General features: G+C 30.0%; 1 protein-coding gene across 1 annotated transcript; it reads left to right on the top strand.

Annotated features, from left to right (window-relative positions):
- The first annotated feature begins 16,938 nt into the window (after positions 1 to 16,938).
- On the top strand, positions 16,939 to 17,598 carry LOC145606938 (uncharacterized). The gene has a single exon (XM_081662756.1). The coding sequence runs from the start codon at positions 16,939 to 16,941 to the stop codon at positions 17,596 to 17,598; it is 660 nt and encodes a 219-aa protein (XP_081518882.1).
- The last annotated feature ends 741 nt before the right edge of the window (positions 17,599 to 18,339 follow it).

Below are 18,339 nucleotides of genomic sequence, written 5' to 3' on the forward strand. Positions count from 1 at the left end.
TGTAGATTGAAAAGCAACATATTTTTTAAAAATCTACGAGAGTAGTATTGATAATATTATTATATATAGATAAAATTGACTTTTATTAATCATTTTATTTAATAAGAAAGTATTCACTATAGTCTATAGTTTCAAATAAATAGTTGCCGTTTTTTACGTGACATTTGAATACATCAAAACTGCAAAATTATCATGCAACGCATGCTCATCATTCATCTTGCCTAGGATGTGACATTATTGGAAGTATTATAAATCATCAAGTACGTTTGAGATGTTTTCTTGTAATTGAAAACATTAGTCATAGATAGATTTGTTTATTTATTAGGTTAAAAACAAACAATCCATATTACGGTATGAGAGTAATGAGATGATGGGTTTAATACACACGAATCATTTAGATAAGATTTCATTCAAGTATAAACATCTACGTCTACTTATAGGTCTCAAAATCACATAGAACCCGACTTTATATGAAATCGATGACCCAGAAAATATTTATATTATTTCAGATTTCAACTCGCGTGAACACAATAATTTAACATGACTCAAATTTAAAAAGACCTGACCCGACCCGATCCGATCCGATCGCTTCACCGAACCTGATCTGAACACTTAAATTGACACCTCTAAATCTACTTCTTTTGTCTTAATTTAGTATATGCTTATTTTTTTTTTCATTAGTCCTAATTAAATTTGTCCTCATTTAGTTTTTGGCAAGTACCTACATACTATTTCTTTGATAAGGAATAGTTCTTTGTTCTCACCACTGTAAGGTCAAACACTCTTTCTCATTCTATTAAAAAGTACTCCAAGCTAAGCCACTATTTTCCATCACATCTTCTATCTATTTTGTTTTTTTAAAATAACAATTGATAATCATGATTCTATACTCTACCTAAAACTATGTGCTTTGATAAGCAGGTAAACTAAATTGAGACGAAGGGAGTAAAATGTAACCAAACCAAGCTATATCGTGTTAGAATTGCATTGGCTCATTAGCTTGTGGCCAACCTAAGTTCGCCAACATTAGTGTGAGACTTTGAGGGAAATAGTCAAGATAGAGAACCCCAAATTATCATTAATCCGTTCATCAAGTGGCAAGACCGTAAATAAATCAACAAAGATATCTAGTCAACATGACATTTTCGTATTTATATCAACCACTGTGGGCTCCATTTTAAAAGTTTTTACATTTAACAAAATTTGTTTATCAAAATTTATAATTTCACCGAATGTAAAATTTCGAATATTCCTATACCAATTACTTGCATGTTGGTTTAATTATGCTAATGAATTATCCAACATAATATTCCTTCCAAAAACATATAGGCTATGAATACATGCAAATGGGCTGATTGACAGACGTAACTTTGGTCTGCGTTCGTTGGTAGACTGGTTCAAGTGGTAGCACATACACAATTCGTACGGATGCGTTGAGAATTGTGGACTATGACCAAGTGACACCAACTACTTTTCTTTTAGCTTCATCAAATGCATATATGATATATCTCACTTGACTAGGCATATTCTTGTCAAAAAATGTAAGTTTCTTCGAATTGTTTTTATGGTCCACAACATAGATACTATACGTCCAAGACATAAACTATATACACTTCCATATATTTGATTGACCAATTTAATTTGTATTTTTTGTCATGTAATTGGTTTAAGACTTTTAGTAGCGTGTGTCAAAGCCGTTGTGCTAGGATCCGAGTTTGTGGAGTCAATAGTCTCAATACAATATTACAAACATTTGCGGCTGCTTGGCTGTTTGATTGCATTAATTAGGAGAAAAAATCATACTCCAATGCATGCATAATTTAAGAGATGTTATCTATGTTGAAATATAAGATAACAAATTGTATACAGAAAGTTAGTAAGAATATAAAAAGTTAAAATTTAAAATAGACCCTTCTCTCAAATTAAAAGTCTTTCGCGACGAACAATGAAGAACAAATATATCAAAATACGTACCATTTTCCCATGAAATGACCCTTGGGTCATGGGGGAATAGAGTGACCAACTAATATAAATAAATTATTTGTAACATAATTTCAATTGTACTTTCAATGTTTCCTTTTCTTGTAAAAATAAAATAAGACTTTCATAAATTATCTGTGCAATTCTAGATATCACTATAAATAACCCTTTAGTCATGAGGGAATAGATGGAGTGACCAAATAATTTTAATTAACGGAATAGCGGAGTAGTCTGCTAAGCATTCACTTTCACTACAAATGTTAAATATATGTAGCGATGCTGGGAGCTTAATTGGGTCTCCTTGTTTAATCCCCCGTGATGTAGAGATTACTTCAGTGAATGATCTACTACCTCCGGTCCAATTTAATCGCAACAAACGAATATTTTATATCTCACAAATAATACCCCTTTGTTGCGAGTAAATTGAACTGGAGGTAGTATTAAAAATATTGAGATATGTTTATTGGAAATTAAACACATTGTCATGGATTAGCTCATTTTGAAAGAAAGCGCGCCCATACACATACGCATAAAAAAAACAAAAATAATAATAAAAAAAATAATGACTTTATCTAGAATTGCACAAAGATGATGCTCTAGAATTTGCATTAAATGTATTCTGTACACAACCAGCATTTTGCCTAGTTAACTAATACGGAGTACATGATATAATAGAAATGGAACTCGTCATATCACTTTTGGTAAGAATTTTCCTCTTTGAAAAAACACATTTCGTAACATATGATGCATGTAATGAAATGTAAAATAAGTTAATTAGTTTTAGTATAGAAATTAGAAAATGAAACAAATACTACTAATTAAATAGTGAATGAAAATGAAAATGAAAATGAAAATCAAATGATGGTATGATATGTCATATGTGGCGTTGTAGGATGCAAGTAATGCACGTTATCGATCTTAGGCTTAACACATACATAAGGATACAGCTATACTTTAACAAGATGCCCATTGTCGTGCAACCCAATTGCACATAATATAGGGAACAACTAAGTCAATCATTTCCTTTCTCTTATTTATTTATTTATATTTTTAATCAATTATATATTAATTAGTTTAAATTGATTATTTAATTAGTTAATTAATTCTCCCTTCATTGCTCCCCTCATTTTGTTGGTTGGTTGGATTGTTTGGAAATTTTGGCTCATGTATAAGGGAACCCATGATAATCAATTATGCTACCCACATCACTGTTTTTAATCACGGGTTTAGTAGTTAATCAAACCAAAATGTTTTAACGTTTACTACTCATAAATTAAAATTCTGGTATTAACCATTATTATACCCTCCCTAGTTCTTCTATGGTTGTCAAATTTATTATAGTAAATGACCATGCAAGTTTAAAATACTAATCCCACATATACTACTTTTGATCTCCCACCTTTCTCTCAACAAATCTAATGATTCTAATCAAAACTAGAAAATTTAGTTATACACACATTTTTATATGTTGGTGACCACACCGAGTGGCCAACCATCATGGGAGTTACTTCGTTAGTATCATAGGAGTTACTCGGTTCGTGTTATAGGGGTTATTTCGTTATTGTTGTAAAAGTTACTTGGTCAGTGTTATAGAGGTTACTCGATCAATACAATAGGGATTAATTTGTTGTTTTATAAGCATTCACATGGTGTGGCCAGCCGCACACAAGACAGGCTGAAAACCAATTAGTTTTGATTGTTCTCACAAAACTAATTCAACAAAGTTTGTGTTGAAATGTGTTTGTTTTCACTCTAAGAAAATCACTATAGATTTTTCGCTCAAAGTGAGCAAGAATGATATTTGTAATTTCAATTTAATCCATCATATATGTCAAATAAACTTCTATTAATCATCAAACAATTAGTCAACTAATTAAATTGTATTGACTGTTGAGGATAGATACGACAAAACTGATTCATACTCGATTACCTGAGTCGAAACGCGAATCCTACCTGAAATTAATCGACACAAATTATCTCGATCCCAACCAATACAACCTGGATAAGAATGTTTCTAAAAGAATAATTATTACTAATTATATAAGCGTCTTGAAAATAATCGTTCATAATCCAAACTCGAAATTAAACCCTACAATTTTTCTCAATAACTAGAAATGACCTGACCTGAATGATTCTATCAACGCCTCTCGTGCAAGACTAGTGTGGTCTATAAACAGCAATGTCGCAAGAGGATAGACTGGTGTGGACTAAAAGGTCATGTAAGAAAAGATCTTAGTACATCAAGTTCTCCCAATCAACACCTCACGTGCATATCCGTCGGTTACATTTTATCAGATTTTGTTGGGATTATCATTAATAAATCATACACTTCTTCATTAGCCGGCTATGTTTCATGTTTGATGTTTTGTTGTCCCTTTTTATCTTACTTTCTCATGCTCCACCTCAACCGGCTCTATCTGTCCTTCAATCATTAGTTTTTTTTTTTTTTTTTTTTTTTTTTTTTTTTTCTAAGCTATACCTTTAAGGTAGTTGACTTTTTAAAGTGTACCCATGCTTTTTCAAGCCTTTAAGCCGTGCCCTTCAACTTCTTATCAATACTGCTAAAAAGTACCCATATTAGTTATTTAAAAGCTAAGTTAATTGAGAGTGTGATTTCATGGCTTCAGTTTTCGTTATTAGAGTTGTTGTAGTTAACATTTCTTTCTCGTATCATTTCCATGCCTTTAATCATCTTTTTTATTAAATTTATATTTAAATTTAGGTGACGTGGAAGTCCCAAGGAGGGTACCCATTCATTAATGGTAGTGAATTGAAGGGCACAACTTAGAAATTTGAAAAAGCATAGGTACTCCTTAGAAACTCGACTACCTTAGGGGTATAGCTTAGAAAACCCCCCTTTTTTTTATTTTTTTTATTTTTAAAGAATTCATTATCAATAGCTATATACTAAAAGATCTTGTCAAAAAAAAAAAAAGAGCTATATACTAAAAGACACACCAGCAATGACACGTGTCATTTCCTGATGTGTCCTTAATATGTTATTTTTTAATAATTAATCACTTAATTTTATTTAAGGAAGTTATTTAAATAAAAGTTTGTTTTTGTCAACTATATAAATGAGAAATAATATTTACCATTCTTGTGTTGATACAAAATTAATTATGGAATAATAAAAAAAATTATGTAGTCTTTTTCAAGAAAATATAATCTTACTGAAATATTTTGTTAGAATATTATCTTGATCAAATATTCCATGTTATTTCAATTTTATTAAGATAATTTAACCAATTTTCATATTTTATGCTATAAATAAATTAATTTGTCATAAGAAAATATGGGGTAATTAAAATAACCGTGCATGACACGGGATCTAACCTAGTTCAGTCTAATAAATAGACTAATTTAATGAAAAGCATAAGATGATAGTTAGTTCCTATGATTGATTTTTGCTTATATCTACCCGACTACCCTCCAATAATACACACGATCCACATTTGAATACATCAGCCAAAAAGAAGGAGGACGAAGGATATTTACTTTGAAAGTCAAAATTAGAAGATATGTGTGTTCAAAAGATGCGACGTGATAACATTTAATAAAATTGGAGGATATCCCGTCAAAAAATAAATTAAAATTGGAGGTTTCAAGTAAATTAAATTGAATGTAATTCAAGCTGGAGTGATCGATCATAAGCTAACAATAAAAATCTGATTTAAGAATATTAATTTGAGATATGTGACATTTAGAAAATCATTAAAAGACGAGGGGAGTATATATGACAACACATATATGAAAAAGCAATGAATTCAATGTTAATTTAAAAAACAAGATGGAAGTTTTAGCCAAGCTAGCTAGGACTCTAGGAGTGTTGATTAAAAATCCCAACAACTTGTAACCATGATTCCAAAACTTGGTATATTCCCTCCCACACGCGAAGTATATGGTATGACATAATTGGCAAATTGTAAATAATGTCTAGCAAGTAGCAACACTTTATATTTCTCATGATTGATGATTCCTATCATTTCTCACCTAACACATGCTTCTTGTAAACAAACTACAAGGTGTTTTGTTGCAGGAATAAACGATACAATCAGTAATGCACTTACCTCTTGTATTCGTGCATGCATGTATCCATATGCAGACATTATATGTGATGATGTCAATGGACCGAACCTCCTTGGTCGTATAAAGTGGAAAATCGTGAAAGGTATGGCCCAGACCAGTTTATCAGATGATGATTAGTATTTTTTTTTAAAGTTCATTTTTGCCTATTTGTTATTAGGGTTGATCAACATAGATTGGGAATTGAGGTTCGAACACCCATCATAGTGGGGAGATGGAGGGACAAACCATCCCTCCATCTCCTAGATCCTCAATTGGTAGGTAGTTATTTTGGTATTATTTCCATTATAATGACAATATATATAGCATAGAATACTAATTTGTAACATTTGATGGTGCACTTCATAACACATGGAAAGGAGACATGGATGAAGTAGAGATTGTCCAAGGCATAACAATTGTTTGAGTTAGAAAACCCCTATTTCATTCAATGGAAATAATTAAATGCAAGGCCAGGGTTATATACTTCATGAATAGAGGAGGGTTCAGATCTATATAATATAAACAACAAAGATTATATTTGAGTTTATAATTATCAAAATTATATGTACATATTTGGTTTTGTATAAATTTACAAAGAGTAGATAAAATTATGTCATTGATTGTATAGATTTACAAAGAGTAGATCAAAACCTAGTTATATCATTGATTGTATAAATTTACAAAGAGTAGATAAAATTATGTCTATTTATTACCTAAATGGCTAAATTGGTAATCATATTTGAGTTTATAATTATCAAAATTATATGCACATATTTGGTTTTGGTGCCTCAAATATAGAACAAAGTTTTGCATGGCTTAATGTATGCACGAGCTTGTGTTTCAGTCGTAAAATGGAGTATAAGCGTTCTTCAAGCTAAGCACTCAAAAATTATGATTTTGGCCGGACCTGTTCTGATTGACTGAACTGAGCTGAATTTAAATTGAACCTGTTGGAGCGGAGCTGAATTGAACTGAACTAAACTGAACTTATTGGAGCTAAACTGAACTGAATATTTTATAAGAGGAGGAAATTAAGAGCTGAACTGAACTGAAAATAATCTGAAGAGAACATGCCCGTACTTCAATATATTTTCACGCACTACACTCGTCTCCTTTCTATGGCCATTAACGTGGTGATATATGTCTCGATCTGCACTGAAATATTACAATTAAAGAGGGTCAGATGTGCTTATTTTGACGCAACATTCTGAAAGTTGATAGGGATGTCAAAGAAGTTCACCAAATATCGATTCACTATCATATGTTTTGTTGTGTTATTAGTTCATCGATTATAAAAAAAAGGGGAGAGTTCAACATCTCCCGGTCCCTAAAACTAATTCAAGGTTTCAGTTTTTGTTTATTTTTGAATTTTTTTTATTTAAGTTCTTATGTACGGACATGCCAACACAAACTTCCCAAATTAATTATAATTATCCCCTACTGTTTGAGACATAATCTTACAATACTACTAATTATTTAAACTAAAGAACAGGTCATGATTGTGCGTAATATAAATGATTGTATGAATCAATGAATAGTTATATAAGTAATATTCTTGTATCTCTTAAATCAAACATGATTAAAATGTCTCTTAACCTCTCAAACTTAGTATGGAATGTTAGTCCCCCATAATTTTATAGTTTAGTGACAGTTACTTCCGTTACATGGTGTACAAATCAATTGGACCAACTCAAGCACATACGACAAAAATTAGACATTAAAAAAATACCAAGCAAAGTAATATTATACTATGAATTTTATAATAATTTAATAAGCTTAATTGTGTTATAAATAAATTCCTACAATACGCGGATGTGTACGGTTGTCGATAGTGAATTATGGAGACCATGACATTGGCTTCCTTCCAAAAACGCGAATTTGTTGAATAAGAAATTGGAACAAAACTTGAAAATTTTAATTATAAATAGACTATTAAGTAATTAATAAAAGCATATTTTTGGAATCTCTTGCTCATTTCAACACTAAGTAACTAATGGATAATTCTACTACAAAAGGAAAAAAGGCATATAACATTAGTAGATAAGAAACAGGAAATTATGTTAAATTTGCCCGTACAAAAATACATGATTTTTTATTTATTTATTTATTTTTATTTTTTTTTGAAAAATCATACTTGTATATAAATTAAGTTCTAAATTTATTTTAATTTTTTAAGTTAAGTTGAGGTTATTACTTTATTTTTTTTTCTAGGAATAATTGACAAGTATATAATTAAACTTAATCAATCAATATGGTTCATTGTTACTCCATATTTTTATGCTTTGGTCTCTAGCCATTGATTAAAATTGCATAAGATATCATTAAAAATAAACGAAGTATAAATTTGTCCTCAGATCAAAAATAAATAAATAAATAAAATTTGTTGCAAAGTATGTTTGTAAACATGGTTGTTTAATTACTATGTCATCCGCATTCAATCAAAGATATATGCTTTTACTAGATTTGATCTCATGAGAGTCATGACCTCAAGATTATAATTACATTACAATCTTTAACACTAGAATATGAAGTTTTGGATGTTATTCCTTTACAGTTAAATTTTAATAAGTGAAAATCATATATATTTTAAAAAAATAATTATTTTTATTTATTACAACCGATGCAGAAGCCATGGTTCTTTCACCAAGGCCAAGCTAAGCAATATAAAAGTTAGAGGTTCAATTTTTGTTAAACCCTCCAAAATTTTTCATCCAAAATTTACTAGCCATGAATCAATGATAAGAAAGCAAAACCAATGGTAGAAAACTTTGGATCACTTCTATAAACAATACTCATTATTAGGCCCTGTTTGATTCACCTTAATTTTGCTGAACTGAAATTATTTTTACTGAACTGAACTTATTTTTATTGAACTGAACTTAATTTTACTGAACTGAAATTATTTTTACTGAACTTAAATTATTTTTACTGAACTGAAATTATTTTTACTGATTTTCTATTATAATTTTTCTTTAAGAAAATTGAATTTTACTCTGAACTTATTTTTACTGAACTGAAATTATTTTTACTGAACTGAAATTAATTTTACTAAACTGAACTTATTTTTACTGAACTGAAATTATTTTTACTGAATATTATTTTTTTAAGGTGAATCAAACAGGGCCTTACTTGTAAAGTCAAGAAAATCAAAGCCAAAACATTCTTATTAATCTACTCAAAATTGTCCATATATTTTGACATATTTTATACCATATCATCAATATCAGAAAAGTTTGCCCTTGAACTGCACGTAACCTCCAATTAAAATGGGAAATTGCTTTCAACGTATGCAATTGGGTTAACCATTTACTTATTATAGTAATAAACTAATAATTAACCTCATAAATAATTAAAATTTGCCACTTTCATCCCAACAAATTGGCTCTAATCAATATTATATATCTATATCATCAATTCTAAACCACTATTAATAAAGTATATTATTACTAATAGTGGCTGTTTTTGTATATTAACAAGTTTCCTTACCCCCATAATCAAATTAACCATCAATTAAGATTAATTAACATCAATCATATCTAATAATCTATGTTAAAACTACCATAATATTATTAGTGGACCACAAAGGGGACCATAAACACATCTAGTACTTTGATTCATGTCCCACAACAATGATCCCAACATTATTTTCCAAATTAAACCAAGATTCATTCCCAATTTAAGTACATTCATCCTACTACTCTCAAATGAGACAGCCTGTTTTTTTATATTTAATTTCTCAACTATCCCATAATTATTTTTAAAATATTCCTCTTTATATCTTTGTTTTTGTCTAAATTATTAACAAAAAATTAAAAAAATTCCACCCTTCATATTTATATTCTATATGTATATATATATACAAAACCCTTATCCTTTGCAACAAACAAAAACTTTTCAAAACCCTAAAAAATTTTCACAAAAAAAAACCCTTCTCTCTCTAACTTTCTCACTCCAAAAATTAACCATGACTCATATGTTCAAGAAACAAAATAGTAGTAGCATGTTAACCCAAACAACAACCTCAGGAGCCTTAGCCATGCATAGAGACTCACGTGTGATCACAAAAGTCCAACCTAAAATCAGAATCATCCATATATTTGCCCCTGAGATCATCAAAACCGACGTCGCGAATTTCCGGGAGCTCGTCCAACGCTTAACCGGAAAACCCGACGCCGGGGGCAGCAACAAAGGCAAAGGGAAAGACAAAGCCAAAAAAGTCAAAGCACTCGAAGCCGAGGCCGAGGCCGGACCAGGGTGCACCAACAACAACAACAACAACAACAACAACAAGGGGAGTAATAATATAAGCACAAAGTTGGAAGTAATGGTAGGAAGTGGATCATCTTCATCACCATCTTCATCATCTGATCAACAAAATCATAGTAATAATAATAATCATCAAGAAGCATGGAGATTAAATGGAGGAGATCATATAATAAATTCATCTGGTGGGTATTTAACTGGATTTAGTGATTTAGATTATAGTTTTGATTTTAATAATTTGTTTCATTTGGGGGCTGCTGATGGTTCTTCTCATCTTAATTCTATTTCTGAAAATACTCCTCTTTCTTATAGAGGGTAAAGTTGGAACAAAATTTTTCAAAAAAAAAAGATTGACTTTTGAAAAAAAGAATGACTGGTTTGCTTGTTTGGTTAAATATAATACTGATTGGTGGGAAATTCCTAGTCGGGTTTATTTGATCTGATTTTATTTTATTTTTGTGGGATTAAGCGAGCGCGATTTGATGAGAAAATTAGGAGGTTGATTGTGGTTTAAATGTCTGATTACTCAAGGTTTTTTGACAAATGGGTGGATTATGTAATTGTAATTGTAATTGTAATTTTTTAGGGGATGATCAGAGGTTGTTAACTTGTTATTATTAATTAACTTATGATTATTAATATTATTTGATTTTGGTCCCTCCAATATTATTGAGTCTATTGTAAATATATGTGAGGGATTTATAATTTGACATGATTGATGAAAATATATACATGAGAAATGCCTTTGCCCTTTGATTTTGATTTTATAATTTTTTATAATTATAGTTTTATTTTCTCTACATTTCTCTCTCCTGAAATAATAATGTTTGAGTATCACATGTCTAAGCCATGTTTATGATGGTGTCACAATTCACATGCAATAGAATAATGTGTACGTGCAATTGTTACTGTATAATTCAACAATTTTATAACAGAATTTGTGTTTGTTCATCATCACATGAGTTTGACTCTTAGCTATCGTTTACATAGTAAAAATGTCAAAATGAGATTAAAAAAAAATAAATAAATAAAGAGGCAAAATTCATGAATTTATTTCATTATGAGTTAAAAAAATCAAGAAAAGTAAGAAATCATAATGTAGTATAGGTCTTTGCCATTTTAGGTTTTAACACTTTTTCGAAGGTGAGAATGGAATCATTTAGCACCGATTTTGAGTTTACAAATTTGGTAGTGTTTCTTAATTAAAATCGTCAGTGTCCACGAATGTGAACATAGTGATTATAACAATTTTGTAATGTTCATGTTCTACATCATAATTGGTATATTTGATTTTAGATAAAATTACAGATTCATAAATAATCAATAACATATATATATATATATTGAGATAATCGACTGACGCGATCATATTAACAATTCATGATCAATGTTGTAATGTTCATGTTCTAAATCATATATACTTTGTTTATCGGTATGCCTACATTTCAATGAAAATAGAGATAATTGTTTGTTCAATAAAGGTTAATATTTCTTCAATAATTCTAACATTAAAAGGAATAGGTAAAATTAACTTACATTTTAGCAGTAGAGAATGTCATCACTAGTTGAGCCATGGCATACGCACAACCTAGAAATAATAAGCAATTGCAAATTAAATGAGGTAAATTGGACTGTGTAACTCCAATTGGGCAACAAAACTTGGGCAACACCAATTGTGAAACTCCTTAGGCCATGGCCTTTGTATTTCCTGGTAAAAAATGAGATAGACTCACCAAAACTTCAAATAATAACCATCGATATGTCTTTGATTATACATTGCATCCGGTTTATGTTGTGTTACTAGATTACTCGATACTTTCTCTGTATGACAATTTTCTATCTATGAATGAAACTAACACCACTATAATGTTTAATCCAATACATTATATATTTTAGCACCCATATGAAACTTAACCAGTTTGAAAAAATATCAACCAGTTCTGCCATACATGCACATAGTGCAATCTCTCAAAACTGATTAAATGTCCGATAATAGGGTTGCCTATCTCATGCACCAATTGTAGAATTCAAATTTTAGGACAATAAGTAGTTGCTTACCTATTTAACCACAAAAAAATAAATTTAAAAGTATTAATTTGGTGTAGAGATATACTCAATATTTTTCTAGATAAATAGAATCGATTATATATTTATATATTACTTGTATATAAGATTTACATTTCATTTAATAATCGTGCATGAAAGTAGTGAGTTTGGGGTGATTATAGGATGGCAATCAGCCAATCATGACCTATATTTAAAAACTTCAATTCCAACATGTCCGGATACTCCCTTAGCTTCTTTATTAATAGTTCATAGTTCCTAATTGGAGAAGCACAATTGGCTCATCATTATGTGCCTGAGATTCCTAACTCTACTCAATTATTATATGAATGTTTTAATTTTTCATTTTAAATTACCATTTTTTTTTTCTCATTACCTCTTTTTTTTTTTTTTTTTTTCCTTCTTCTAAAGATAAGAAAAAGTTGTTTTAAATGTACATTTTGCCAGCTATAGTGTTGTGCAAATAAAAAGCAACACGTTTTGTGACCGGCTGACCGAATGCATACACATGAGGCCGGCTGCTTGTAAGAGAACAAACTAACCCTATAACAATGACCGAGTAGTCCCAATATTATTATCCAAATAAAATCTATAACAATGACAAAATAAGCCTTATAACACCGACGAACTAACCTAACACTAACGAAGTAACCCCACGATGGCTGGCCTATGGTGTGACCAGCCACAATAATACATGGTGAATAAAAAGAGGTTATTTTCTTTTAGGATGATTAAAAAAAAAATGTTTAACAACGTTTGATTCACAACCAAATTAAGCTCTAATAATTTCAAATATAATCAACTAAATTCTACAAAATTAGGTTTCAATAAGTTTTTATATAATTTTGGATCATAAAAATAAATTAAAACAAGTAAAATTTAGGTGAATAAAGCATCTCATGTGTCACTATTACATACCGGTTAAAATCGCATGTACTTGTAGTAAGGTATTACAAGCACTAATAAAGGGAATATATATATATACATATAGATACAAATTTCTTTTATCACATAATTTATTCAATTAAAAATAATGTTAGTACGACTATACCGCATGATTATACCTGTATTAATGTTGCATAAGCTTATACAAGTATACGGTTTGGCTCAATTAATTTCTCAATCTTGTTCATATCATAAGATTTGTTACACTTTGATAACTAGTCTACCTTCTCTAAAAGCAACTTTATTGACTGGTACGTTGAAAATTGCTAAGTTCATTGGTATTTGATTTTTTTTTTTTTTTTTTTTTTTGAAAGATGGTAGTTGGTAATATAAATTTAACAATATTTAATTTCAGATTATTAAAAACGAAATATTACGTAACGACCCCGAAGAGGGAAATACTATATACTTCAAATTATGCAATGTGAGACTATTTATTTGATTGTTTCTACAACTAGGTACTTAATCATGATCAATTAGTGTAACAAGTATAGTTTTATGAACATCGTCAAATGTTCTTCGTATACTAATCAAATATGTACTTACATGTACTTGATTATTATCTTCTTGTTACATATAATATATAAAAAAAAACTTAGCTTATATCACAAGTTTGACGAAACTTTCACGTTGCAATTTCACTATCATTTTCTGACATAATATTAGATAATCATTTTCCAATAATTAAATGTAACTCATATCATCCTCATCTTCTCGTCTCTCTTTCAACTCATTCAGTCGGTTCTTCAGCGTCACATCAATTATGTAAACAAGTTAGATAAAATTTTACTACTCCGTATTTTGTAATTTAGTTCTGTATTAGTTGACGAATTTTGAATTTTTACTAAAATATTTATTAACTACTTTTTATATGTAAAAATAAAGCATAATCACGTGAGACTTTATCAGAATCATCTCATCATTAAAATTTTTATAAATTATAATTGATATATTTTGGTTATTTTACTTTAAAATAATTAGATTTATAATAAATCGTTAAACTTGTATGTTGACATAAAAGAAATGTATCAAGTAAAATAAATAAAGGATGTATATTTACCAAATTTATGCTCAACAATGTATGTAAAATACTACTATAATGATCCATCTTGGCGTTAATGCAAACAAGAGATATAAATTTATTTATTTATTTGTTTATGTATTTATTATTATTTTAATTTATGAAGAAATGCATAGTCTTAAGGATTGAAGAATTTGTGAATATAATTTGCAAATACAACTTCTCATTATAACTCTATTTCATATAGGAAGAAAAACGTCTATTTCACTTTGTCACACAATAATGTGCAATATGGCGTGCCTTATATATAGAGGAATGACGTTTAAGTTAGAGAAGTATGTACTAAATTGACAAATGTGCATGTCAATTAGTTTATTAGTGTTTACTTTAATTTGTCCTTTGTTTTCTTACATATACGAAAGCAACCAAGGAGAATTAAAGATCGATCGAGGTAGAGAGCGAGAGTAGGATGCTACTTTTTATTTTATTTTATTTTATTTTATTTTTTTAATTTTAATGAATTGAGGTTTTAGTAATAAAAATAAATAAATAATCTTTTATTTATTTTTATTTATTTATTTATTGACATAATTTAAGCATGCAAGGTTTGTTTGGATAATAAGGACTAAAGTAGAACAAAATAGGCTAGAAATAAGTTTATATTATAACAATAATCCCATTTTTTCAACTTTTCTCCGCGACCCTTGAAGCTTCTTTTTTTTTTTTTTCGTTTAATTTTATATGACACACGCTCTTCAACACTTCATTTAATCAAATTGAAAACCTATCTTAAAAGTTACAATAATTTAATATATTAAATTTTTCGGATGATGTACTTTGCATTATTGTATCTATCCATATTGGTACTCCCTCCGTTTTTAAATAGTTGCTCCATTTTCCATTTGCGACCGTTTTTAAATACTTGCTCAATTTCCTTATTTAGAAAACTTTTACATTATTTAATTATTTCTCTTACCTAGTGGTCCCTACATATATTCTCTTTTCACCAATTCTCTCCACTACTTTTGCCTTTTATAATTTTTTATTCTTCCACCGACCCCACTACCTCAATATTTTATTACTTTCTTCAATTTCTCCTAAAACTCCGCGCATGGAGAAATGGAGCAAGTATTTAAAAACGGAGGGAGTATTAGAGTTTTTTTTTTCGTACATTACCATACGTGTATTAAAGGGTAGCAAAAACAAAAAAAACGAATTAACAAAGAAGCGGCGAGATTAATTAGAATCTTGCAAGGGATTAAGGAAAAGGTTAAAATGTTAAATGGCTCCAACAAATAATAATATAATAACTTCAAATTTATTGGCTACGTATGTCCATCTTATGCCACAATGCAATAGGCCATAACGCCAATAGGGTCAAAGATACTATATTATTGTAATTAGTTAACAAAGAAAAAGGCCAATCAATTTTAACTCAACCACATTCTGTTTATGATTAATTAATTCTTGATGTTAATTTATATTACTTTATTATATGACGTCCACTACTATGATTTTTTTAATGAAGAAAATAACACTTTGCAGTTTGTTAGCAATTTACAAATATATTAATTAAATAAGTCAACTGCGATATCCAAAGTCAACTTTTAATACAAATTGTTATGTGGCAACTAACACAATCTGAGCTGTTAAGTATTGACAAATTTCTAACTTAATTATTTTTGTTTCGGCTGAAAATTGAAATTCAAACCGCCCATTCCACTGTTTGAAAGGCAAATTTTATCCAACAGGCCTTATTTTTAAATAAATTATTATGTACCAAGTATATCAAAAGATGAATTTTAGCTTGTTTCATTAGTTATAGTTCTTCCATCATATAGCTATATACGTAGTTATTATGTAGTTTAATTTTACATCTAATATTAGTGGAACCAATACTCATTCTTAATAAGAGTATTATTGTACATGCATGCGTATAATCAATAACAAACAACCATTCAATACGAGATATGATAATTTTTGCATAATTAAAATGTTAAAATATGTGACTATTATTTCGAGCAATTAGTTGTTTCGAGGATTGTTGCATATAATACAAGTCGCACGTCAACAAATAGTGTTAAGATAATATTAGGAAATATTGTATAATATCTTTAGATTTCCTAGTTATGTTAATATTCTATCTTATTTCTAATTATGTTAGGGTTAGGAATATCTTGTGTAACGATATATATACTCTTGAATTGTGAATGAGAAGGTTAAGAAGTTCAGTTGAATTTGTCATGGTATCAGAGCTAGGTTTAGGTTCCGTTTTTGAAAAAAAAAAAAAAAAAAATCAAAATCAGTTTTTTTATTTTTCCCAAACAAACATGAGAAGGCTACTGTGAGATGGCGAAGGATGATGAACCGCCGCAGCCGCAGCCACTTCGGTGGATTTAGATTACCACCTAGGGTCCAGCGATCATCCGGGAATCATAATTACTCCGATCAAGTTGAAGGGTTCGAACTACGATGAGTGGTCGAAAGCTGTTCGGAGGGCCTTGATTGCGAAGTGGAAGTTTGGGTTTGTGGATGGCTCCATCAAAGAACCGAGTGCTGATTCAACAAAGTATAAACACTGGATTGCGGTCAATTCCATGTTAGTTTCATGGATAAACAATACTCTTGATGATGGGCTTCGATCAACGATTGAAGACTATGATGTGGTTAATGCCTTATGGATACATCTACAACAACGTTACTGTGTGGTTAGTGGGACTCGTGTTTGTCAACTCAAACAAGACTTGGGTACTTGCAAACAAGCATCCACCGAGTCGGTGACAGATTATTTTGGCAGATTGTCAAAATTGTGGAAGGAATTGGTACAATATTGCAGGGTTCCAAAGTGTTCTTGTGGAGCATGTAAGTGCAATATTGCAAAGCAAGTTGGAGATATTCGTGAAGAAGATTACTTGCATTATTTCTTGATTGGCCTTGATGATCCGTATGAGTCTATACGGGCACAATTACTAGCACAATCGCCACTACCTCTTGTCGATAGTGCTTATCAAACGGTGATTAATACCGAGCGATTGCAAACCCGAGACAGCAAGCCGAAGGAGAATGTGATGGCCTTCAAGGTTGATTCCCGTGCTAGGAGTGACTCGGGAGATGGAGAACGACCTTTTTGTACTCATTGCAATCGTATGGGTCACGAAAAGAAGGGGTGTTATCAGATTATTGGCTTTCCGCCTGGTTGGGATGAAAATAGAAAAGGTGGAAGAGGACGTGGACGTCATGGTGAAAATAGAAAATAGAAGGGGTGTTATCAGATTATTAAGGATGTTGGCTTAATAAACAATGAACAAAGATGTTGGCTTAACTTGCTACTTTCGGAATCGTATTGCTATTTAGTTATAGTTTGTATACGTAGTATAGATTAGTTAGTTTAAAGCATCTAAACGTTAGACCAAAGAATCATGTCTTATGGCCGTTAATTATGTATTTTTAATTGTTGTTGTCAGACTAATCACATAAACTAATTAGATTTCAAAACAGATTTGTCTAACCATACTGAATTAAAATATAACTAAGAAAGTCTTAAACCTAGGTTTCGAGTTTGACATTATAAAGTCATATGATACATTATTGATCTAATTAAATTATTAGCAGCTTATAATTTAATTAAGTAGCCTAATCCACAAGTTAAATAACCATAACGAGCCACTAATCTATGGCTCATCCGTTTTAAAGTACATAAAGTTTTTATCATGTTGGATCAAATAATAAAGTGATTAACTATGTCATAGGTAGGAAATTGGCATGAATAAGAGGTATATTCTTCGGATTTAAATTTTGGACCAAAAATTACAAATATATGGTGCTAACTAAATAATAAAGATCAGTGTAAATAGTAACATAAGCTCTCTTATGAAAGAGCACAAATTGATTGGTAGAAAAAATTTGTGTTCATTTTACATATAATTCATTCATATCTCTGCTTAATTGGTTTAATAGACAATTCATCATCGTGCAACTCTTAAATTTTATGGCATATT

The sequence above is a fragment of the Chenopodium album genome, chromosome 23 (assembly GCF_948465745.1).
Source record: "Chenopodium album chromosome 23, dcCheAlbu1.1, whole genome shotgun sequence".
Lineage (NCBI taxonomy): Eukaryota > Viridiplantae > Streptophyta > Magnoliopsida > Caryophyllales > Amaranthaceae > Chenopodium > Chenopodium album.

Bases quoted from the DNA above. Each gene is read 5' to 3' on its own strand.
- LOC145606938 (XM_081662756.1), top strand. From the start codon at position 16,939: ATGTTAGTTTCATGGATAAACAATACTCTTGATGATGGGCTTCGATCA.